Source organism: Electrona antarctica (genome assembly GCF_951216825.1).
Source record: "Electrona antarctica genome assembly, chromosome: 4".
Lineage (NCBI taxonomy): Eukaryota > Metazoa > Chordata > Actinopteri > Myctophiformes > Myctophidae > Electrona > Electrona antarctica.
The window spans coordinates 26,241,551-26,269,091 of NC_136809.1; the positions used below are offsets into that span (position 1 = coordinate 26,241,551).

Genomic DNA, 27,541 nt, shown 5'->3' on the forward strand with positions numbered 1-27,541 from the left:
GGGAGAGACAGGATGAGATGCACCTGGATGAGGTGGGTCTGAACCCATGAGAAGCATGCTGCACTAACAGACTGATCCAGCAACACTCCAGTTTTGTATGTTTTCTAAGAATCAGCCAAGCCAAACCATTCTTACAAACAATAGACTTAACATGCTGTGAAGGGAGAAAAGCATTGTATAATATACTATACTACAGTACAGTACAGCATGGTGTATAATAGTAGTAGAACATAGTGTGTGTGTGTGTGTGTGTGTGTGTGTGTGTGTATAATATATATATATATATATATATATATATATATATATATATATATATATATATATATAATTAATTATATATATATATATATATATAGGCTGAGCCACTAGGACAAGAGTATAATTTTGTTATACCTCCATAATTATTTCACTGAAACCTTAAATCATCAAATGCATCCCTTTCTTCATTGAATACAACAGCCAGCTTCCTCTGAGCAGGTGCCCATGTGCCCCCCAGCACCAATCAGTCTTAAAGCCCGTTCTGGAAGACAGGCTGGCTGAGTGGCTGTCCATGCTACTATTCAGCTAGTGTAGTAAAGTACCCCGCCCCCAGCCTCCACCCACAGACCCAGGGTGGTCAAAGTAAAGCAATATAAAAACAAGAATCATTTAAAAGCAAGAAAGAAATAGAGTGAAAAGGAAGGAGAGTGTAGGATGGTGAGAGAGAGAGAGAGATGGAAAAGGAGTGATAGAGATGGAGAGAAAGAGACCACAACGAGATGGCAAGAGAGTGCAGCCCCACATTGGACAAGGAGAGCGAGAGAATTAACCTTCGGATGAAAAGTGCATCTCTCCATTGAAGATTCTGCACCACACAGAGGCCAAGCATTGCTTCTGCCCATAAAACTGCATCACATGACAACAGGCCTGTCCGTGCGGAACGCACAGAGTGCCCTCGTACCTCGTACACTGTCCATGCGGAACGCACAGAGTGCCCTCGTACCTCGTACACTGAACAGGCCTGTCCATGCGGAACGCACAGAGGGCCCTCGTACCTCGTACACTGAACAGGCCTGTCCATGCGGAACGCACAGAGTGCCCTCGTACCTCGTACACTGAACAGGCCTGTCCATGCGGAACGCACAGAGTGCCCTCGTACCTCGTACACTGAACAGGCCTGTCCATGCGGAACGCACAGAGGGCCCTCGTACCTCGTACCTCGTACACTGTGGTCTACAACAGGCCTGTCCATGCGGAACACAGAGTGCCCTCGTACCTCGTACACTGAACAGGCCTGTCCATGCGGAACGCACAGAGGGCCCTCGTACCTCGTACACTGAACAGGCCTGTCCATGCGGAACGCACAGAGGGCCCTCGTACCTCGTACACTGAACAGGCCTGTCCATGCGGAACGCACAGAGGGCCCTCGTACCTCGTACACTGAACAGGCCTGTCCATGCGGAACGCACAGAGGGCCCTCGTACCTCGTACACTGAACAGGCCTGTCCATGCGGAACGCACAGAGGGCCCTCGTACCTCGTACACTGAACAGGCCTGTCCATGCGGAACGCACAGAGGGCCCTCGTACCTCGTACACTGAACAGGCCTGTCCATGCGGAACGCACAGAGGGCCCTCGTACCTCGTACACTGAACAGGCCTGTCCATGCGGAACGCACAGAGTGCCCTCGTACCTCGTACACTGAACAGGCCTGTCCATGCGGAACGCACAGAGTGCCCTCGTACCTCGTACACTGAACAGGCCTGTCCATGCGGAACGCACAGAGTGCCCTCGTACCTCGTACACTGCGCAAAAAGACCTCACGCCTGAACACGGAATGATGAAGAGTGGTCTAACCTTGGGTGATTTAGGCTTAAATCTTACAATGATGCATCCCATAACCTAGTGATGTTCGTGTCAAATGTGATGTTGTGAGCTATAGAGGAAGGGAAAAAATACACCAAACTTAAACCTGATAAACTTTGTTGAGGCCCTCTACTTTAATCCTTCTACACTAAATGCCTTTGCTGAAAATAGGCAATCTACAAAAGCTCACAGCGCGTCGCGTTGCGACAAGCTCTATTTCCGCTGAATGTTTACTCCAGAATAGGGACACCAATGTCCAAGTGGTTAAAATGACATGGCTAACACAAATTCAGCGAATACTAGACAATGATGGATAGGGTGATCTGTGAAACAGTTGGCGAAATTAAAGCCTCTTTTTTGATCCGTCCTGATTTGTGTAACCCGAGTACAGTCTCTACTGACCTTGTAAACTACATGATGGGGACTCTGCTCTGGTCTTTACATAGCAGCAGCCCTGCATAGACATCAGTGAGGGTGGTCTGCCAATACCATCAATCCTTTATAAGCTCATGTGCTGTAGGCCACATTTAGAAACAAATAAATAGTAAACATGTGTCCCCCTATGCCAGCGATGATGCAGAGACCCTCCTAAGCACTGTGATGTCAACTAACTGATCTCATTCATTGACTTTATTCTGCAATGAAACACACAAGGATATCAACAAAATGTTTAAGCTGAAGTATTTTAAACTCATTAATGATAGCGACCCTCCAAATGTCAACTACTGCAACGGATATTTCATTAATTAGCATAAGTCTCTTAACACACTTTGCCACTGTCTGTTCTTTGTTGTACTGTATGAGTTGGATGATGAGCTGGATTTGAACCCATGAACTCATGAGTACTGTACTGTTCCCATGCAGAGCCCTCACTAACAGACTGATACACAAGCCTCCAGGTTTGTATGTTAGCACTTACATATGAGTCAAAGAGTTCTCACAAACAGCATATTAACGCACTGTGAAGGGCAAAAATAAACTAGCGCTAGCTAGTGGATGGAGACTGTCCGCTAATCAGAAGGTCACCGGTTTTCCTCCTGGTCCCTGAGCAAGGCACTTAACCCCATGCTCCCCCCTAAGTGCTCACCATAACCGTCTGAGCAGCCAGCAGCTGGGTGAAGCTGAAACTGAATGTCCTCCACGGGAAGAAAAAGACAAAGGTCTCCCTTTCCCTAAAGGATATACTGTGTAGAAAACCTCCCAATACTTCTCCTAGGAAGAGACTGCGCACACTCTAATTAAGAATTAATGGTAGCATAATTTGCTAAAATGCATATTTAAAAAATAAATAAAAATAGCACCTGAAAGCAAAGTATTGATGCAAATATTTACTATGGTAATACAACCAAGTATAAAGTCCAGTCAAATGTGTAATAGGCTTTAAATGGAATAAAAATGTTTCTGCAACCCAGCAGGAGGGGAAATATGAAGTGACAACCACTATAGGACATTAATCAGAACTGCAGTGTTTCCATTACTTCCACATTGGCTTCATGTTGTTTGGAAATATCCACACAATACAAGAAACTTCAACACAAAGAAAAACAATTACAAAATAAATGTTCATTCGGGAGTTTTTTCTTTGTCTTTGTCTTCTTCATTCTGCCACTGCAGAATAGACTAAGAAAAAGCCACAAAGCACCAGACTGACCCCTAGCAGCACAAAGTCAATGTTACTGGGTGACAAATCAACCGATAGCCTCAATGCTGCTTACATTTTGAATGACTGCTGGTTCTTTGCGCTGGTGTCTGCAGTACATCCAACAAACCTCTACACACACACACACACACACACACACACACACACACACACACACACACACACACACACACACACACACACACACACACACACACACACACACACACACACACACACACACACACACACACACACACACACACACACACACACACACACACACACACACACACACACACACACACACACAAATGTTAATCCATCCCTAGCGCACACACAAAATGTTCATCCATCCCTAGCGCAATATCAAATAATGAAGTGTGTGCACTTGCCAGAATGTTTTTCACATTAAGAAACATGGTTACTGTTTTACATTGCACTTCTAAACTCGCCAAGTATGGTTCAAATAAGGCTAGACTGGAATAGTTTGGCTCAGTCCATGTCCTAGGTCTTGCTTCAAACAGTATGCCACAGATGACCCAACTTATCAGATGAAGGAAACTTATTGTTTGTACTGCTGTGAGAAACACCATTCTACACAAAGTGACCTTGGCCAAGAACAGTTTATTTTTTCCCGATCCAACAAAGACTATGAAAAACACTTTCAAATCACAGAAAAATGGAATGAATCCGATGTTAATTGCTTGGGTATTGTCCAGACATTTCACCAAAACAAGCTCCTACATGTGGTTCAGATTCTAACGTGGCCACTACACCCTACTGTACTGAGTTCCAGCAGCTAGAGGAGCAAAACGTTCCCTGTCAGTCTCTCCCAGTTACAGACCCTGAGTCTTTGCAGATAGCAATCAGTGTGCAGGACCTCAACACCCCGTGCCCTACTACAACAAGAAGAAAAAAAAAATAAACACACCTTTGAAATATATGTTTGCTCAATGACACAATCTGTGATAGCTGCTTGGAGCCGATTCCCACTAAAATAGGAGCCCCCCCACGCCCACGAAAGCTGTCATAAGTAAACACAAGCTGTCAGGCTGACAGGCTGTTTGATAGGGAAGGTTCTCGGGATAGACAGAGGAGGAATTAAATGTTTTTTGGACATTCTGGGAGGAGGGGAGCATGCAGGGGTGTGTGTCTGTGGCGGGCAGGGGTCGATGGTGAACGTTAAAAGTGTAGATATATAGGCTTCAGAGGGAAAGAGTGGGGGGTGCGCTGAAGGACGATTTGCTGGGTTTTTATTGACTTCTCAGGCAGCCCCACTTGAGCCTCACTTTCCATCCGTCTCTTTTTCACACAGATCTCCATGTGAATGTAAGGCCTGGCCCTTGTTAAGCCATCGCTAAACTGAAATAAATCCTTTGCTAAATAGGGACAGTTTTCTTCTTTTACTCTGAGAGTGTACACTCACTGTACAGTCCATTTTTACACAGTCAAACCATCACTAAGTATTTGACAGTAACTAAGTGTGGGATAAAGGCAGACACCAAAAGTGTTTAATTTGACTGCGATTCCCTGAACCAGCTCTGGGCTTTATACACCGTCTCTGATTACGCAACACTAGGTGGTCTGCTCACATGGCTTTAGATTTTAAAAGTCTTTGACTGCTCCCCCCCCCCCTCTACACCAAATCTCTGCAACAAAAATGCGGTGAGCTTTTAGATCTGCTATTGCATGAATACTTTATCAGTTGCTAATTTAAGGTCTATTTATTTGCACTTTATAGTAAATTATGCTACCATTAATTCTTAAATAATTGTTAAAGAAGGTATGCTTCTACTGGCGAATGTTTCCCCCAGAATAGGAATGCTGGGGTTCAAGTAGTTAATACTCATTATGCCACTACGTACGTAGAAAACGAAAGATTGATTTTATGAAAGCTGCATGGAACAAAGAGACCAGAGCTCTATTCATATTAAAATACTGTATATCAGGCTCTTTTTTTGGCAGCCATTTGGTACATGTCCTCCCTGCAGCACCATGAATTATGTTGAAATCAAGTTATGGTTTCAGGTAAAAGCAGCCCACACATCGCATTGACCTGATTTATTAATTGCAATGCAATTTCCTTGGACAAAACAGCACGGCAAGATTCAATAGGTTACTGTCAGGTCAGCTAAGATAGTTGGGAGCTTGTCTTAGCTGAAGATTAGTCTCGCATAGCTAGACATTTCACATCTCCGCCTACTCCGCCTGGGAGACTTCAGTAGGTGCAGCTCTCTGAAAGCAACCCTCTCTGAAATTTAAATAACCAATATTACCCAGTACGATTTCAATAATCTAGGAATATGTTTTGGAATACTACACAATACTAAACAAATTATCTTCATTCTTAGTACTAACTATGCTGTGTTCTTGACCAGTGATGACTGACTGACCCGCCAATCAATGTGCTTTATGTCCTCAAAGTCACGCATCCAACAAGCTTTAAACAAGTTTTCACAAGTTTATTTTATGGAAAAAGTAATTTGTGTTGAATGTGGGCCAAGTCATAAATGACATTGTGAAGCAATTGAAAGAGAGATGTGCTCAGTTCTCTTTAATGTTATTGTTAACCCAGGCAGACAGACAAATAGCAGACAAACGTGTATTAGTTTGTTTTATGGAAACAGTTGTGTGTGTTGAATGTGCCAATTGCACAGAATCATTCAAAAGAGAGTAAATGTAGCAAATTACTTTAATTAGAAATTGTGTCATTGACAATAGAAATGGAAGGCAAAGCCATAAAGTCTTGTGTCTTTTTGCGACCGTAGTTCGCAGATTACTTCCGTCACGCTTCCATATGGCCGTCAGTCCGTCACGCCTCGTGACACGCTCCATATATTGCCGTCTCCATATATGAAGATCACGACACTGACCTCAACAAACCCTTGACAGCCATACATGGAGAAGACTGGATCATCACCTATATCTGCATATGGAGCCGGCCAGCAACTCTATATCTGACCTTAATCCCTTAGATCTCCATATATGGAGCTGACCTGTTCTGACATTCCCTGATCCCTCCCCCTCGTCCTTCCTCTTCGATGTCTCCCTTTTGACTGATACCCGTCCATTCAACCTCTAGACGGACCCGCCCCAAAGTTATCAGGGCAGCCGTGCCCGGAAGCCCGCGTTCTCAACAGGCCCGAAAGCCTGGCCCTACCTGGGCCCTCATCAAACCCTGTACACTCAAGTCACGCTCCATATGTTGATCTGACCTCATCAAACCCTGTACACTCAAGACATGCTCCATATATGGCCAGTACAGAATTCATTCCATATGTTGATCTGACCTCCCATGCCAGAGCGCCATGCCAGGTGGATGCGCGCAACCTCACCCTGTCACTTCCCGCCCTCAGGGCGTCTTACTGGTCATATGTGGAAATATAGCAAATAAAAGTAACCTAGTGAATAATTGGAGAATTCCCAATTTAATCAGTTCAGTAAGTAATTAAATTAATGAATTAAAATCAAATTAGATTTGTAACTTTCATAAAGACTTTGTGCTCTCCTCCTAATAACCGGGACCATTCACTGCTGTCACCCAGACTGTCTCAGGGCCTTGGAGCAGAAGCTGAGGAATCTTAAGGATTTATTTATTTTGTAATCAAGGGCAGAGATAGAGAGGAGAGACATGCGAGACTGGACGGCAGTCGGATTCGAACCCGGGTCCACACGTTCACTAGGAGCATATGGTCCACTGCACTGACTGGCTGAGCCACAAGGCACCCCAAGGTGAGGAAATCTTAGCAACGAGCCTGTCGACAGCATGGTTAGATGTAATCGTCCTACTGCCACTGAGTCAGCCGTCATGTGAACCTCCTGCCAGCACACTGCTCTGAGTCACAACCCCAACAAGGGCCTCGCACGCACGCACGCACGCACGCACGCACGCACGCACGCACGCACGCACGCACGCACGCACGCACGCACGCACGCACGCACACCAGTAGAAGTCTAACACCCAGCCGACAGAGAGTGACTGAGTGACAGTGTCTGTGTAGTAAACAGGAATGCAAACATATACAGTGGCGTGCACAGACATTTAGAGGGGCAGGTGCTCAAGTGAAAAAGGGCATCTTGTGCAGCGCGTGGAACCGGCCGGTTGCCTTAATAGTGTGATATTTTGGGGCCTAAATAATATATTGGAAGCTTTTTATCAAGAATTGATCAATGTCACCATGGTCCACAAGACATACTGTACACTGTAAAATAAATAAAAAATAAATAAATAAATGGTTACATCTATGCTACTAGGGTGCTACTAAGGTTAATATAAACAAATTAATTTTATCATTAATTTTCATATAACAAAGTATAAAATAGGGCATAAATAGTTAATCAGACTAATTGTTTTAGACGATTATAAAAAAAAATCTATTCATTGTTTTGTGTTGATTTGTTGATATACCTATTGTTATAGCCCAATATACGCACTGATATTATCGGTGAGGAGGGTATTGTGTTAAAAGTAAGGCTCAAAAATGCCAATAACATGGATATTGATGCACAGCAGCCAGCTTCACAAGCCAAGGATCAGACCTGTGGCTTTTTAAAATGAATGAATGAAAAACTTTATTCCGAACATTTTAAAAAATTAGACAAAAGTCAAAGAATTAAAATAAGTTCAATATAGAACAAACAAAATAATATTCCAAAAAAAACAAAAAAACAAAAAAACAAGCCTCACTGGCTGCAAGTATAATTATTATTATTTTTTTTACTTTTATATGTTCGGAAAGGAGTGACACGGCGGTGTCCCACCATTATGCCAGCACCCTGCCACTGTGCCATGTTGACTAGTTCCATTATGCCAGCACCCTGCCACTGTGCCATGTTGACTAGTTCCATTATGGCAGCACCCTGCCACTGTGCCATGTTGACTAGTTCCATTATGCCAGCACCCTGCCACTGTGCCATGTTGACTAGTTCCATTATGCCAGCACCCTGCCACTGTGCCATGTTGACTAGTTCCATTATGCCAGCACCCTGCCACTGTGCCATGTTGACTAGTTCCATTATGCCAGCACCCTGCCACTGTGCCATGTTGACTAGTTCCATTATGCCAGCACCCTGCCACTGTGCCATGTTGACTAGTTCAGGGGTATTTAGAAGAAGTGTATTTTGTCCCCCACCACCCCCAGCTGGAGACAGGTGGCACGGGTATCAAAACATGAGCCTCGTCAGAGACACTGGAGCTTCCGTAACCTCAGCCAACCTCCGGGCTGGGTCTTCTCTTGACCTCGCCATTGGCTAGCTCAGTGCCTGTCATAGTGACAGCCTCTGAATGGCTATTGAAACCATGGTGCTCCTGCCTCCTTGTCACTGGAAGCGACAATGGAGGGCTTTGTCTGAGGACGACCTAGAGAGTATTCAATGAATGAATGAATTAATTCATTCATTCATTCATATTAACCGTTGTTACTGTCTGTACATACATTTATTCATATACTTAAGTGTTAATAGGCTGTTAATAGACTGAGAATATACCATATCTATTATCTACCCATATCCTCATGGTTGATAGACTAATATAACTACTGGCAATAGATTTATGGCAATACATTCATTCATATATTCACTGTACATTTGCATTTATTGATAGACTGCTATTACGTTCACTCATTTGGAGACCCAGTGCAGATATCTAGGGAGCTCATCAGCGCAGTATTTTACCATCTTTATTTTTGTTTATCTTATCTATATTTGGTTTGGTTCCTTGACCTTTAAGGCCAAATTACAGTGGCTGTGTCGCGTAGCCACGTCCACGGTAGCAGAATCATACAGTATGATGTCAATATCGCCACACTCTCATGTCCCCGGTGACTCCGCACACATCCCCCATTTTGGGACTGTGTGTACTTATTAAGTACACTACTGCATATGCATTAGGGTGGGGGAAATGTTCCGTTTGTGGAGACGGTGAGAGGAGATCTGTCTTATCTCTCCTCATCTTATCATAAGGGCCTGAGAGCTCGAAGCTGAGCTGCCTAACAGCATTAAGTGTACCCAGTCAGAGGTGAGAGCAGGGCAGGGCAAGGCTCCTGGTCGCACAAGGTGACCAGGGGCCAACAGGCAGAAGCCCTGGGGTCCGCGGCCCCCTGGCAAACGGAGAGATAATTAAGTGAATTAGGGTGCGACATGGTCCTTGAATTGCTTTCATAGTTTAATTATTGTTATTAGAGCAGGGGACATGGGTAACAGAGGACAGGGAGCGCCTGGCCTATGGAGCTAGGAGCACTGGAATCACAATGTTAGCATGCGCGCGCGCGCACACACACGCGCACACGCACACACACACACACACACACACACACACACACTGTGCGTACAGTACCCCTCATAACTAGGTTAAACAGGCTTCTGTCATTAATCACAGATAAACATCAAAGGAGATGGAGAACGGAACACTAACACCAACACACAACCGGCCATCAGACACATCAAATAATACACATCCACCCACTGCAGCCCACACACACACACACACACACACACACACACACACACACACACACACACACACACACACACACACACACAGCTAGGGCTTTTTGGATGGGGGCATGACCATATGTACTGAAGCCATAAAGCAGCACTCAATCGTGCCACAATCTAGCTTTGGTGTGTTTTGTGTGTGTGCTGTGTTCACACATTATGTGCCTTCCCTTCTCGTGCAGCAGCTATAAAAGGGTGTTTTATACAGTACTTCATGATCTACAAGTCACAATGTGTCGTAGACTCGGAGCGCAAAATATGTGTTGATGATAGTTAGATATATAGGCCAAATCAATTGAAGAAAACTCCCTTTCAATGATGCATTTCATCTTGTGCTCACACACATACATCATCTTCGAGGCACACACAACAACATGTTTTCCCCACACGTGCACTCCCGCACTCATGGGTGGGCGTACAGATGGGCAATCTTACATCCACTAATTCATGTGCACTCAGTCGTCCATCTGATGTACAGTCCATTTAACTGGAGGTATAATTCCAGAGAGCGGCGTGTCCAAACAGCTAATGGCCGGTGTGTGGAGTGAGGTGCTTTGAACTGGGAAGAGGAGAGGATTTAAGTAGTTCAACAGTTGTTGTGAAAGACTGAACCTTGCCACACTTAAACACAATAGCACGGCACCAACAGGAAGATTACCCATTTAGAACAACAGAGGGCACGCTCGTGTGTGTGTGTGTGTGTGTGTGTGTGTGTGTGTGTGTGTGTGTGTGTGTGTGTGTGTGTGTGTTGAGAAGATGAAATGAGAGAACGAGAGAGGGAGAGTGCATGGTTTGAATTATAGTTACGTTATGAACTGAACATACTGTATACTGTGCCATGACTGTCATACCAATAAAGACATTTAAAGGAGAAATAACCTGTTGGTCTTTTTGTGAGTTAGCTTCCATCTTAAAGGTAAATAATCATCTAAACTAAAGGGAAGGTTTATTTATGGCACTTTATTTCAGACAGATATAGTGAACATTGACAAGGGGAATGACATGCAGTAATGAGTCAGATTCAAACTGGGGGTCAGCTGCATGGACAATAGCCTTATTTAAATGGTACTCATTGAGTGCCCATTAAAGGTGACATACTTAATTGTGCATTATGTGTCACGCTGTGAAGCGTTGTGAACCTGTAGATCTGATCTTTTTGGTGTGTGTCACGGCATGCAACCAAGTATGAATCAGGCATTATTATTTTTATTAGCTTCACTTGTGTTGTTTATATCAGTGCACTCTCATCCTAGTCCTTTAGAAGCCCACACACACACACACACACACACACACACACACACACACACACACACACACACACACACACACACACACACACACACACACACACACACACACACACACACACACACACACACACACACACACACACACACAAAAGAAGAAAACAAAACGAGTGAGAAAGGGAGAGAGAAAGAGAGAGAGGGATACAGAGAGAACAAGAGACAAACAGACAGAGGGCAAGAGACAGGGGACCTGCGCTTACAGCACTAACCACACACACCAGGGGGCAGAGGGGGGTGGGGGGGCACATGGCGGGCTGGGTGAATTAACTTTCAGGGCACCCCTGACACACAGAAGCCAATCAGATTTCCATTAACAGGCAGAGGGACGGGGCCAGGTTGGAACCTGCTAATTAACCTCTGGATCTCTCACTGCCAACAGGAGCAGACGGAGGAACTCTGGAATGCATGGCTTCGCCAGAGGACAGGAGAGGAGAGGAGAGGAGAGGAGAGGAGAGGAGAGGAGAGGAGAGGAGAGGAGAGGAGAGGAGAGGAGAGGAGAGGAGAGGAGAGGAGGAACAAAAAAGAACCACAGGACATGAGAGAAAAGGAGTAACAGGCAGGAGGAGAGAAACTGGCCATTCCTGTGGAAAGCTGAGGAGGAGGTGCTGGCGGAGCTGGGGGAGAGTGTAGCATGAGGTCTGTCTGTCTGTCTGTCTGTAAATCCGAATTTGATTTTAGATAGTCATTATTTTTTGTTAAAAATATCTTTCTACTAGCTGAATCCAAATAATATGAATATGAATTAACATTTGGTTCGACCATTCAAAGACAAACACTTGGTAAATATGGATTTGTTTATATAGGGAATAAACAAGTTATCAAAGTTTACATGTCTGTGGCGCTTGCTCTGCAGCCCATGACTCATATAATAAGAAATATGCAACTCACATTCTTGTCAATGTAATACACATTCATTCTTTCTATGTCTGCATTCAATCCAATGCCACATATTTAGTGTATGACAAGATGTCTGTTCCTCTCAACAGTGTGTGTGTGTGTGTATTGTCTATCTGCTCTGGCAGTGTGATTGTTTCTCAGTGTGCACTTGTGTTGGTCTGTGACTACAGTATGTATAGTGTGTGTGTACGTGTCTCACCGGGGAAAGCTGCCCTGGCTGAAGAACTAGCCTCTGCAGGAGAGGAACTCTTGGAGCGCAAGCTGAAGGGTGATTGTCTGTAGCGCTCATCTAGAAATGAACTGCAACACACACACACACACACACACACACACACACACACACACACACACACACACACACACACACACACACACACACACACACACACACACACACACACACACACACACACACACACACACACACACACACACACACACACACACACACACACACACACACACACACACACACACACACACACACACACACACACACACACACACACACACACGCGCAAAATAGTAGCAGGAGAACACATACCATTTTGTTCTTCCTATAGTACTTGTCTTGTACATTGGATTTTGAAAGAATGTAGTTATTATTGATTTTTGGTTTGCATTAAGACACCCTCCTATAACATTTAGCACTAAGTTTACAATACCGTGTTTCATTCTTTTGTCATACATGTACAAATAAAGGGATCATAATGCATGTTTCTACTATAAAAACATCATTCAATGAATCAATCAATTACATATGCTGTGGTATTTTGACATCATGAAGGGAGCTTGTGATGGTGATAAAGGACCATAGCAGTTTGACTTCTAGCAGAGATTGCCCTGTTGTTCATAAAACGTGTACTTAAGTGTACTAGACCGGTGCCCGGCTGTAGAGCACTGAGTCGGTAATGATGGAAGTTGGAGATCCATGCCCCAGCCGGCATTCCCGTTGTTGGTAATACCCGTTGTACCCGTGTCAGAGTACCCGTTCCACCCATCTGTCTGTGTCCCTTATGCCCATATATGGAGATTTCTGTATCTGTCTCTCTGTGTCCCTTTATTCCTATATATGGAGTTCTGTGTCAGACATGCCAACATATGGAGTGTTGTGATGTCAGGCATGCCCAAATATGAAGTGTTGTCAGAAGTCAGAACAGGGTCCATATATGGACCCTGGGCAGGGGCCCTGTAAAGAGCTCTGGCAGAGGCCTTTTGTGGCGGTTCTGGACAACTGTGGATCCGACCGACTCGACACCGGGCACTGCACTCCCTGTGGGGGTGTGGAACGCGTGTGTCGAATTGAAGTCGGTGGGGTGAACGGTTCTCGAGTTACGTGCATTACAGACATACACACGTATGTACGTACAGACAGAGGCGTGGTGAATTTATAGATAGATAAATGAATAATTGAAGAGGTCTTTTAATGATATGGTAAATTACAGAAAACAAAAATGTTCAGGTGCATTATGTGACATTTATGAAATATGGACAAGGCATTAACAAACACTATTTCAAAAATACTTCAAGTTCGTTTCAAAAATAGCAGATCTACAAACTCACTGTACTGTAGGTTGAAAGTGGTTAATGTTGTGTGTGAAGCTTAATGAAGCTCGGACAAGGGTGAAATACAGTACGTGTATACACTAAGTACCATCACAACATATTATGGTCTCACCTGTTCATGCCCACCATGTTGTTGTCCTTGAGGTCATTGGCTTTGCTGACTTTTTCTGTAAAATTAACAGATAAGAAAATGTGTTAAAAGGGGTGAAAAGTCATTGTGTTCATAAGAACAAAGTATTAGCTAGCTCTTACGTAGACTGGCTAACATTTGCTATGAGATGGCATGTTCGATTATAGGGAGTAGACTTGGAGTGACACAAAAGGAGTGAACGAAACAAAATAAAGAAAAGGTTTAGTTGTGCAACTTGAAAGGTCCAGGTCACTCAGTCTGAAGAATATTAAACATCTTTATTCTAGAATTTAAACTATTCTAGAGAGGTGATGAAATCAAAATCTTTCCTGTTCGTCACTCTCACAACATGGCGCTCACTGGCAACCACAGGTCTCTATTGGCTACTTAAAACATGTTCAGCGTCAAACACGGAATCATGCTCAATGAACCTAGAAGCCATTAGACTGTAGATTGATTACTGGTACAACAGTTAAAGCTGTATACATATCCAACACAATTTAACACAATAAACAGACTAAGCTACAGTAACACCAGCTAACTCCCCTACAGCTAATCCCCCCCCCCCCCCCTCCTACGACTGGCATCCGCTGAAAACCCAGAGAGCACGGAGGGAGAATGAGACCCATATGTGGCACGCTTCGACTTTCAAGGAAAACGCACATTAGTGCATTGCAAAGCTCACAGCGTCTGGGCGACCTTGGTCACTGATGTGTGTGCGCGCGGCCCCTGCTGCTCCGGGTAATTCATATTGATTGCTCATTGTGTGATGGCGGAGTCTAACATGTCTCCTGCAGCCCCCTTACTGCCACAGCAGACACTACAAGATCTGGAGAGTTTTGTTTTTGCAAGCACATGACTATAACTACATTTCAAATAGAAATATTGTACTTTTCAGTCCACTCCACCAGTTTTCTTGGGACCCAAAATATATTATGAATGAACCACATACCCATAAGCTTTCAAATACATTGATAATAGCCGATCTACGAGCACATAAGATAGATGGGCTATTTGCACCATTTTAATGATTTCGTCAATACAGCAGTGCATTGATATAAAAAAACAAAATCTACTTTGTAATTTGTACTTTTGAATACTTGAGCTTTACTTGAGTATATACTTTGTCCACCAGTTGTAGGTACACACAACCAGGGTGGTGAGGGTCCCTCTCTTTGCCCTCAACACCCCCCCCCCCCCCTCAGTCATACCACTACTGCCAAGGACAGAGGTCTCTTTCCGCGTTGCCATGGATATGCCGCACGAGAGAAATGTACAGGGAATGAGGAGGGGTGTGTGTGTGTGTGTGGGATTGGGGGGGGGGGGGGGTGGCAGTGTGTGCAGCCAAGTGCACTTATGCTGGCATGTTTGAAAACGAGTCCAGAGAGAGAAGGAAGAGAGAGAGAGAGAGAGAGAGAGAGAGAGAGAGAGAGTGAGAGAGAGGAGGAGGGGGGAGGCTTGTGTGGACACCACTCCCCACGGGAGCCTTGTGTGTGTGTGTGTGTGTGTGTGTGTGGGGGGGGGGGGGGGGGGGGGGCATAGGTGTGTGTGTGAATCTGTGTGTGGTTGTGTGTATGTGTGTGCATATACTGTATATGCACGCGTGCGTGTGTATAAAAGGTGTGTATGACTGTGGGGTGTTGTGTGCTTGTAAATGTGTGCCTGTGTGTGTGCGTGTGTCTGTGTGTGCACGCGCATCTGCATGTGTATGTGTGTGTGCATCTGCATGTGCATGCGTAAAGGTGCCTATGCATGTCTAAGTATAAAGGGGAGAGAGCATGGAGGAAGGGATTTCAAAAGGTGACAGCTCCTATATGTGGCATTTTAGCCAAGCATTCAGAGATGGGTTAGACTTAGACACACACACACACAGTTTTACCCTGATGAATAACATACCGGTATACCTGCACTCCTCACAGAGCTTCGGTTACACTAGCTCACAACCCCCCACACACACACACAACCCCCCACACACACACACACACACACACACACACACACACACACACACACACACACACACACACACACACACACACACACACACACACACACACACACACACACACACACACACACACACACACACACACACACACACACACACACACACACACACACACACACACACACACACACACACACACACACACACACACACACCCCCCCTCCCTCCCTCCCTCCCTCCCTCCCTGGGGGACAATGGGCGTACTTCAGAGCTCTGTCTTCATCTAACAATACAAACATCTGTCTGCTGCCTCAATGTCACATTCATGGCCGTTCCATGTCACGTACAGCAGTACATCCTGCTGGGTGTTACTACAGGCAGGAGATAGAAACATGGGGCTTTAGGGACGACGTCCAGCGGCTGACACTGAGGTGTCCCATGGGAAAGCCTGGTGTCCTGTTGTTATGTTGTAGTCAACTGTGGTGTGCTACGTTACCGCTATGTTATGTTGTGTTGATAATGTGTGTTATTGCGACCGTAGGTCGCAGATTACCGTGAAAACGGTCAGTCCGTCCGTCCGTCACGTCTCGTCACACGCTCTATATATGGCCGTCTCCATATATGAAGATCACGAGACTGACCGTAGCTGGATATGGATAGCCATACATGGAGAAGCCTGCATCATCACCTAGATTTGCATGGAGCCGGCCAGGAACTCTACATCTGACCTCAAACCCTTAGATCTCCATATATGGAGCTGTCCTGTTCTGACATTCCATATGTTGATCTTCCCCACCCATCCTTCCTCTTCGATGTCTCCCTTTCCAACAAGCTTTGGACCTTCCGTTCCAGAGATAATGGCCAAAACATCTTGAAAGCGGCCATTCAAATCACAGATTTTCTTTTTTTGCAGTGGTGGGAGGATTTGAGAACACTAGCTTGTGGTCCCAGTCATAAATGACTGTCACAGTGTCACTGTATTGCAAATGAAAGAGATATGTACTGTAGCTCTACTTACTGTATTATCAATGTTAACCACTTCGTAGCTAAACAGTTGCAGAAAAGCGAAGTACAGCGAAGTACAGATCAGGAATGCTAAGAGCAGTCCCAATAAAACCTAGCTTGTTTCATTGGGGTCCTTCATATTAGGAAGATTGTGTTTTATTATATTTTATTTAGCCAGGTCTATTTCTTTTCACAAGTTTATTTGATGGAAAAAGCCATTTGTATTGAATGTGGGCCAAGTCATAAATGACATTGTGAAGCAATTTAAAGAGAGATGTACTCAGCTAGCAGCTGCTAGCAGCTAGCAGCAACAACAGACAGACAAACTAACCAGACAAATGTATTTGTTTGTTTTATGGAAACAGTTGTTTGTGTTGAATGGGCTATTGCATAGAATTATTCAAAGGGGAGAAAATGTAGCAAATTACTTTGACTACCAATTTATTTACAGAATATAAATGGAAGGCCAAGCCATAAAATAATGTACATTCGACTTGTCTTTTCATACGAAATAAAGCAAATAAGAGAGAAGTTATCGTTGTCATATGTTGTCATTTTATCAACTGGCCCCTGGCCCCTTGCAATTTTTGTAATGTGCCCCACAGGTTCAGCTATTTGAGTATCCCTGATGTACATGCTTTGTACTGTGGTACACGTGTTACGTTGTATTATTCTACAGATGTGTTGAATGCTGATTCAGCACTATGCTATTTTTCAATAGCAGACTGCTGCTCCTTTTACATGGCTATGGAAGCTGAAACTTGCAAACTAATACTAATTTTAAAATAAATATTTTGTGTCAAATTATTATATAGTTATTGGAAAATCTAAAACCTGTGTGTTTATTTTCCAGTAAACGTTTAATGAGTTGTACTGTAATATGGTGTATAGAGGGTATGCACGTGACATCATCACTATCATACCCTTTTATTTTTGGCGTATTTGCATGGTTTTGTGGATTTATCGAGATCTGCTGATCCGACCGACTCGGTCACCCCACTCGGTGACTTAGTGGTGTGACCCTGAGCTTATACAGACCACCCTCGGAAGCCATCCACTTCGACCTGGGCCCAGAGATGCGGGCGTGGCTCCACGGCACTGAGTTGGACCTCTGACGTTACACGAAAGAAGAAGAAGCATCACTCCCAGAAACACAGCTATAGTTTGTGTGCATGCCGAGTTTGAAGCCCATTGGTCGGGCTGTTCTCCAGGACAGATTCAACAACAATGACAGTGACACAGACGCAGAGAAAGGCTCCCTTGACTCAAATACACCAGAGTAAGGCCAAGCGTGGACAAGGACGGACACATGCACACCGCACAGACGAACAGTCTGGTGAGACGTAGGAGGACCCTAGGCAGGAGGCAAACCATAGTCCTAGAGACCTCTCAGTGCCTGCAATCCCCCAAGAACACACAAGGCAGAGAGAGCCTCCTGTGTGCTCTGGCTAGAGAGAAAGGACAATGGGCGGGTCCGCAGGGGGGTGCCCTGGGCACGGCGGTTTGCTGGGGTTTGGTCAGCACTGGTTGGCTGCACCCGGCCGGCAGGGCACTGCTCCATGTCCGCGGTGCCCTGTTGGTCGGGTGTGGCCGATGCAATAGCTGGTGCTGGTTGCGCCTCAGTGATGGCTGCGCCCGGGGCGCCCCTCCGTGGATTAGTCTATAGCTGGAAGCCTGGAGGAGAGGTGCAGAGATTTGGCCAATCACTGCTCGACCCGCCAACTGATTGAGGGTTGAAACACTCTAAGAAGGTTGGAGCCCACCTGATGACCTCTCTTCCAGGCCAAGGCTTCATCCATTACAAATGGATTATAATCGCATCTTTGACATAATATAATAACATAACATAATACCTGATGATCATGTTTTAGGGGGTTAAAAATCATGGCACTCTGTCTTTAATTTCTAGGATAGGATAACCCAACAGGTAACAGATTTGCATTTATATTTCCGCCACTTTTACAGCACAACCCCAGCAAAGAATAATAATAATAATAACTTTACCTGACAACTTGAAGAGGAGTTCAGAGGCCATTTTGACCGATATGTCCTGGGAGAAGAGGTCTTTATGGGGGCGTGTCAGTGCCTCGGGGAGGCCAGCCATCGGCTTGCTCTTCTCGCTCGCCCCTAAAGTGCTGAAGGCCAGCAGGTGGGAGAGGGGCGGGGCCAGTTCCGCGGGGAGAGGGTCTACCTCCATAGGCTCCGCCTTCACCATCACCTTCTGGTAATGGGGGTCTTTGTCTTGTCTGATGTTCTCTGTGGAAGGTAGATCGGAGAAAAAGGAGTGTGATTGAGGGGTCGGCAACCATTTGGACATGAAGTGCCACAATGTTTTAACACAACAGATGCCCCATGGATTATTCAGAATAAAGACGTAGAGTGCCCAGCAGATTTGGCCGATGATGAAAACAATGTGTTAAGTGTCATGCTTCCAAAGAATCCCAGCCCATATGGACTTACAGGACACCTATACTTTCATTTTACATAAACAATAACAATGAAATGAACTGATCAGAGCCTTAGATATAGACAGAGTTACGCAAACTGTGTTCACTTCATGGGGCCAGTCCAATGGCGGCTCTCCTACATAGACTTCTATTGAGAATGGGGACAACCAACTGGGACAAGTCCTGGACCGGAAGTAGGCAGAAATGCATTGGACTCAGGCAACAGCCCAGCTTTAATGATCTTAAATCCCTTTATTTTAGATTGTTTTGTAGTAATAGTACAACATAAACATTAAAGAGACTTTAGTTGTTCCTGTACAACACTTTAAAACAGTTGTCATGTTGCACACATGCTTAAAATAGCTCTTATTTGCGCCGCCCTCGTTGAAAACAATGTATTTCCAACTCCAGCTTGTCTCAGTTCAGGCTGCATGAACAGCGCTCGAGCGCTCGGTTTCTGCCCCATCTATATCGTAACTCTTCTATTAGATGGCTCTGACTGACATGACAGTTCACAAACAAATGAATAACCAACTAAAAACACCCATCTATGTATCTATCTATCTTATCTATCTATAAATGCACCAAGTCTCTGTATGTCTGTGTGTAATCCACGTAACTCGAGAACCGGTATCCCCACCGACTTCAAATTCGACACGCGTGTTCCACACCACAGCAGGGGGTGCAGTGCCTGGTGTCGAGTCGGTTGTCCAGAACCGCCCCAAAAAGGCCTCTGCCCGGGCGCAGGACCGGGCCCCTGCCCAGCGTCCATATATGGAGCTGGCCTGTTCTGACCTCACAAGACTCCATATTTGGGCACGCCTGACACAGAACTCCACAAGCTGGCTGCATATACTCCATATTTGGGCATGCCTGACAACGAACTCCATATATGGGCATAAAAGGAACACAGACATAATATCTGGGTGGGTAATGCATTTCCAACTTGCATCGTTCCAAGTAGGCCAGTGCCCAAAAGGCACCGCTATAGAGGCTCCAATGCATAATATCTGGGTGGGGCATGCATTTACAACTTGCATCGTTCCAAGTAGGCCAGTGCCCAACGGGCACCGCTCTAGTAATTATTATAATTATACAACATAAAATAAAATACAACATTGGGCCTGTAACAGGAGACTGTCCATGGACCTACTTGAAGAGCTGAGATTCTCTTCTACTCCAGGCTCTAGAAACAAACTGCCGTCTTAAATACTTCATGATTAAATAACCACTCCATCCTCTGGCCATCATCTTCCCAGAATAGTTCAGGTTTTCGTTGTTGCATTACATCAAATCAATCAGTGTATCAGAGTTGTCCATTTGTATTCTGTGCAAATGAGAGGTTAATTGCTTTGCTCAAAGTACTAAATAGTTCATGAAGCGTGGGATTTCTTTTAGTGTTTGCTCTGATATTGTCTGTGTATACCAAACCAATATAATTGGGTATTTGAATCATGCAGGTGCCCACTCGGAACATTCCCCTGAATGTATGCCAGAGCCGTCCCTGCATCTGCCTTTCCACTGTTGTCTTGCTGCCTTTGCTTTATTCTATCATTATCAACTGGTGGGCTGCGGCCCACAGCAGACTGTGGGCCCACTTTCCAATGCACCGATACTCTCAAAATACTCAGAAAACAGCAAAAACGTATTACATTTATCTGAGTATGTGGGCCCTAACCATTTGGACACATACCCAGGTGAACCCATGTTCGGTCGTCTCATGTTGTCATTTACTACCTAAACAAACATTAATGTCCATAGACTTGGATGGCACGAATTACATCATAATTTACCCTAAACAAACATTAAAGTCCATAGACTTGGCTGGGGATGGGCAATTTATAATGAGGTTCTAAACAAACATTAAAGGGCTATAGACTTGGATGGCCTATATGACATCATTTCATAAAGCCATGAATTGGAGGGGCTGGCGCCACTAAAAAATTATGTTTCTGTATACAGTATAAAAGGACAACAAATGTGACACAGGTGCTGTTCCAGATTGAAAGGTATAACAGGTCTAAATGGGGTAACCACTTTCAACCTGGTCTCCCTATTTTATATTCATTCATTTTTAAAGCCATTTTGCAACACAGGGCCAGAGGCTATGGCTATTCATGGGAGTCCATGGACAAGTTGGGGAACCCCTGGTTTAAAGCACTGACCAGATATTCACATCTCATTCACTAAGCTTGTTTACGTCCATATTTTGTGCTTTTACGCAAATTCCCATGTTAAGAGTCCTCTCTTTCTCACATCTGCTCAGAGGCAGACTTAGGGCCTATTCATACTAGTAAAAATCACACCTGTGTGTACTGAGTGGTGCGGTGACGTCACACACTAACCATAGCAACCATGCTCACCTATACGTGGCCCCACGTACAGGTACACACATACATAGATACATAGATACAGACAAAGCTGTATCAGAGAGATGTGTTGGGGGAGCTGTGAGTCACCGGTTTTCCCAACCACCGCAGTGGTCACCTTATCACCTAAAACAGTTTGAATAGGCCTTTACATGGGACCAAAACTTGCGTATGTCATTAGAATGCTTCATTATTCATGAAAAATCAATTACAATAGTTGTATTGTAAAATAAAATGTATATTTCAGTCAGATAACTCACGGATAGATTGAACAAATATTTATTATAGAATGAGAATACAATTGTGCCCTGCTCGGCACAATTATACACAACCATCATTAACCATTCAAAACAGGGAGATATATACACAACACCCCCCCCCCCCCCCCCCCCCCATGGGGAACAGGAATAGCAGTCTTAGGTGAGCTTGAATACACGGCCCAATTGGTCAGCTGATTGCCACGTCAGTGAATGACATGTGGGTCTTGCATAACACTCTCATGTCCCCCTCAGAGACATGAGAGTTGGATGGTGTTGAAGCCAAACACAAGGTGATTACAAAAGAAGACAATAATTATGCCAATACGGTAGGGCATTCCCGCTCTGCAAAGCCGAGCCGAGCTGCATAGCATCTAGTAGTGTGTGATTATGGAGGGCGAGGGGCCACCGCCAGGTCATGCAGTCGCTCGGGGGACGGAGGGAGGGAGGGAGGGGGAGGAAGGCACGTTACCACGGGCTTGAGCGGGTTCACGGAGGAGTCAGGCAGGGCAGGAGGACACAAACACGCCATTACATTATCTTCACTGTCAGGTGTAAAAACCTTTCGTCCAAAACCGTTACTTTTCAGGACATTTCAGGCAAAAGGAACCTGTGTGCCAATGGATGCAATCAGTCATTATTAATTTAGTCACAAGCTTTCCATTGCATCCCAACCTGGTGTACCCATTGTGAACTTGAAGATTGGCTATTTTTGCTACTTTGGTTTAGTATAAAAAGAGTTTATGAAAAAAAGAATAAAATAAAGAATTATGTATTTGCCCGACAGCAATGATATGAACAAAGCGTGGCTAAAAGGTCTCTAAGGTCAGTGTTTACAAACTGATGTGTTTTCAGAGGGTGTGTGTGTGCATGTGTTTGCGTGTGTGTGTGTGTGTGCGTATGCACTGTGCACAAAGGGCTTCCTTTTTGCTACCTTTACTAAATCCATGTCTCGTGTCACTGGCTTTCTGGGACAGATCTGAGAACAGGGGGAGGAAGAGGGTCCCTGAACGGGGGTGAAACGGTCTCACATGGGGCTCATCAGACAAGTTGAAAAGGTTACAAAAGGGACGCTAGGAGGAGTGTCAGTGCAACAGTAAAAGGTTACAAACAGGACGCTAGGAGGAGTGTCAGTACAACAGTAAGCGACTGTGGCCATGGGATGGGGGATGGATGGCCGCAGATTGTTGTGGGTCGACACACCAAGTGAGAGGGAGGAGAGAGAGGAGTACAAAAGCGGCAAAGTATGTGTGTGTGTGTGTGTGTGTGTGTGTGTGTGGGGGGGGGGGGTGGGGGTTGGGTTTACCATGGCCTTGTTGACACAGACGACTTGGGTCAGATTATTCGACGTATGAATTTGGCAGTGAGTGCCGGATCCAAGGAGCAGGCAGGAAGGAGGGGGATGGAGGTTAGTACAGAACAGAGAGAGGAGGGGCGGGATGGAAAGAGTGAGGGACACCGGGGGGCGGGGCGGGGGGGGGGGTTACTGAGGGACTGACCCTCTGCTGACCCTGCCACCCTCCCCTCACATTCCCCCCGGCCTCCACTGCCGAGCTTGGTCACTGGCACGAGGGCTAGAGTGAGTCACTGTGACCTGAACTTGACCTACGGTGAAGCATGTCTGTGTACGGGCACCAATGTGTGTATTTGGGGAGGTCACATTTTAATCCAGTCCAATGCTCTTCACATGGAGGAGAGCATTAGGCAGCACTAGCAGCTATAGGGATGGAACAGTTAATAGAACTGGAGGAGAGCATTAGGCAGCACTAGGGATGGAACAGTTAATAGAACTGGAGGAGAGCATTAGGCAGCACTAGGGCTGGAACAGTTAATAGAACTGGAGGAGAGCATTAGGCAGCACTAGGGATGGAACAGTTCATAGAACTGGAGGAGAGCATTAGGCAGCACTAGGGATGGAACAGTTCATAGAACTGGAGGAGAGCATTAGGCAGCACTAGGGCTGGAACAGTTAATAGAACTGGAGGAGAGCATTAGGCAGCACTAGTGGCTAGGGATGGAACAGTTAATAGAACTGGAGGAGAGCATTAGGCAGCACTAGGGATGGAACAGTTAATAGAACTGGAGGAGAGCATTAGGCAGCACTAGGGCTGGAACAGTTAATAGAACTGGAGGAGAGCATTAGGCAGCACTAGGGCTGGAACAGTTAATAGAACTGGAGGAGAGCATTAGGCAGCACTAGGGATGGAACAGTTAATAGAACTGGAGGAGAACATTAGGCAGCACTAGGGCTGGAACAGTTAATAGAACTGGAGGAGAGCATTAGGCAGCACTAGGGCTGGAACAGTTAATAGAACTGGAGGAGAGCATTAAGCAGCACTAGGGCTGGAACAGTTAATAGAACTGGAGGAGAGCATTAGGCAGCACTAGGGATGGAACAGTTCATAGAACTGGAGGAGAGCATTAGGCAGCACTAGGGCTGGAACAGTTAATAGAACTGGAGGAGAGCATTAGGCAGCACTAGTGGCTAGGGATGGAACAGTTAATAGAACTGGAGGAGAGCATTAGGCAGCACTAGGGATGGAACAGTTAATAGAACTGGAGGAGAGCATTAGGCAGCATTAGGGCTGGAACAGTTAATAGAACTGGAGGAGAGCATTAGGCAGCACTAGCGGCTAGGGATGGAACAGTTAATAGAACTGGAGGAGAGCATTAGGCAGCACTAGGGATGGAACAGTTAATAGAACTGGAGGAGAACATTAGGCAGCACTAGGGATGGAACAGTTAATAGAACTGGAGGAGAACATTAGGCAGCACTAGGGCTGGAACAGTTAATAGAACTGGAGGAGAGCATTAGGCAGCACTAGGGATGGAACAGTTAATAGAACTGGAGGAGAGCATTAGGCAGCACTAGGGCTGGAAAAGTTAATAGAACTGGAGGAGAGCATTAGGCAGCACTAGGGCTGGAACAGTTAATAGAACTGGAGGAGAGCATTAGGCAGCACTAGGGATGGAACAGTTAATAGAACTGGAGGAGAGCATTAGGCAGCACTAGGGCTGGAACAGTTAATAGAACTGGAGGAGAGCATTAGGCAGCACTAGGGCTGGAACAGTTAATAGAACTGGAGGAGAACATTAGGCAGCACTAGCGGCTAGGGATGGAACAGTTAATAGAACTACTAATCGATTTAATTAAAAAGATCAGACCAGTCTGAAGTGAGTGGTGCAACAGCACCCCCTGTTGGTACTAAACATAGGGACACAGGGATGGACGGACATAGGGATGGACATAAGGACATTGCTGTTCCTTGCAGTGGTTGCACCACTCAAAAAAATGAATACATTATAATAAAATAACATTTTGAAACACAACAATATGCAGTCATAAAGGCATGGTGTTTGCACTTGTCTCGTTTTTACGGGTGTACCACAGGGTGTTGGAATTTGGCCTGAGCAATACGAAAAGAGTTGTGGACGCTCCCCTCAGTTTTTATCGCTAAAAGCCCATGAAAAGAACGTCCTGTTGAGTGCGAGCATTATATTACTGTTGATAATAATCCTCAACAGTCTCTTTTACGTACACGATGGCAAATAAAGAACCATTGACCTGGGTCACTTAAAACTATGTTGAACAGCAGGACATTTCATTATTCTACATTAAGGCAGATGTTGCCTGTATATACACAGTACAGTATATCCAAACGCATCATTACATATTTTTCTTTTGGACTTATTAGTTTCATGGCTCCTGGCAGATGGTTGATCCTGCCTTGATGTGACATCAGTTGACTGGGTGGTGGGGGTGCTGTAAACAAATTATTGGATTCATAATTTGCAGGGTTTGCAATGGAAGTGAAGGAGACACAAAGCAAATATTCATAAACGTCGTTGGTGCATTTGTGTCAGGAGGGGTTAGCAAAAAGAAAAAAGAAAAGAAAAGAAAAAAAGCTCTACACTTATGAAAGATATTGACTAAACCCAAATCACAAGAAGCTGTTCTTTCTATCAGCAGAGAGTAGATTTTCAGCCGGATGTCCCGAAATGACACTCCCGGGTGCCATGCAAGCAAATCTTCACATCAAGGACAGATCTGAGAACAGGGACTATGCGACTAGCCTGCAAAATAAGTTTCACCTTCGAATTATATCGCTCAAAAGCACAATTATGCAGAACAGTCCCAAAATTATGATTGCATCAATACAGTAGGTTGCATGTTTTATGGTGTCTAGTACTCATGCCAACTAGGCCTGCTTACATCATGGGTTTGAGTCCACCCCCCATGACCTCAGCACATGTTCACCCCCGGTCTCTCTCACTCTATACAGGCCCGACCCATTTAAATAGAAATTAAAAAAACAGACAAAAACAAATGTTTTCTATTCGTATTTGATATGGTTTGCATTCATTTTACAGATGCATCTCTGTACAGCACTTTAAGTTGCCCTATGTGTGTGAAGCATCATACGCTCACAGCTAAAGCGCAACTTGCTGTGACTAACTGTCAAAGACCAGTGGTAGCTAGCAGCCAGTGGGCTGGGGACACAGGCAACCAGACCAGTGGTATAGCAGCCAGTGGGCTGGGGACAGAGGCAACCAGACCAGTGGTATAGCAGCCAGTGGGCTGGGGACATAGGCAACCAGACCAGTGGTATAGCAGCCAGTGGGCTGGGGACACAGGCAACCAGACCAGTGGTATAGCAGCCAGTGGGCTGGGGACACAGGCAACCAGACCAGTGGTATAGCAGCCAGTGGGCTGGGGACACAGGCAACCAGACCAGTGGTATAGCAGCCAGTGGGCTGGGGATACAGGCAACCAGACCAGTGGTAGCTAGCAGCCAGTGGGCTGGGGACACAGGCAACCAGACCAGTGGTAGCTAGCAGCCAGTGGGCTGGGGACACAGGCAACCAACAGCCCACTAAGACCAGTGGTATAGTAGCCAGTGGGCTGGGGACACAGGCAACCAACAGCCCACTAAGACCAGTGGTATAGTAGCCAGTGGGCTGGGGACACAGGCAACCAACAGCCCACTAAGACCAGTGGTATAGTAGCCAGTGGGCTGGGGACACAGGCAACCAACAGCCCACTAAGACCAGTGGTATAGTAGCCAGTGGGCTGGGGACACAGGCAACCAACAGCCCACTAAGACCAGTGGTATAGTAGCCAGTGGGCTGGGGACACAGGCAACCAACAGCCCACTAAGACCAGTGGTATAGTAGCCAGTGTGCTGGGGACACAGGCAACCAACAGCCCACTAAGACCAGTGGTATAGTAGCCAGTGGGCTGGGGACACAGGCAACCAACAGCCCACTAAGACCAGTGGTATAGTAGCCAGTGGGCTGGGGACACAGGCAACCAACAGCCCACTAAGACCAGTGGTATAGTAGCCAGTGGGCTGGGGACACAGGCAACCAACAGCCCACTAAGACCAGTGGTATAGTAGCCAGTGTGCTGGGGACACAGGCAACCAACAGCCCACTAATCCCTCCATCAGGTGGCCAGAGTTGGCTAGGAGTGGCCTGGGAGGATGGAACTAGAGCAGGGGCAGAGGGGAGGAGGAAGAGTGTGATGGGGAGGTGGGCGGAGGGGGCAGGGTAGCGCCGCGAGGGCCAGGGTCAATCAAGGGACATGCAGTTTATGTCTGTCTCTCTGTCCGTCTGTCTCACGAGGCCCACCCT

At 45.6% G+C, this 27,541-nt stretch overlaps 1 protein-coding gene across 6 annotated transcripts in view; it reads right to left on the reverse strand.

Annotated features, from left to right (window-relative positions):
• Positions 1 to 27,541, reverse strand: part of znf827 (zinc finger protein 827) — a 123,746-nt gene that overhangs the window by 24,496 nt on the left and 71,709 nt on the right. For 5 of the 6 annotated variants that reach the window (XM_079499988.1, XM_079499990.1, XM_079499987.1 and 2 more), the window contains exons 6-8: positions 18,839 to 19,090; positions 13,864 to 13,918; positions 12,385 to 12,485 (exon numbers count right to left, since the gene is read on the reverse strand). In XM_079499988.1, coding sequence (XP_079356114.1) covers positions 12,385 to 12,485; positions 13,864 to 13,918; positions 18,839 to 19,090 — 408 coding nt within the window. The remainder of the gene's footprint in view (positions 1 to 12,384; positions 12,486 to 13,863; positions 13,919 to 18,838; positions 19,091 to 27,541) is intronic. The other variant, XM_079499989.1, reaches the window with a different exon arrangement.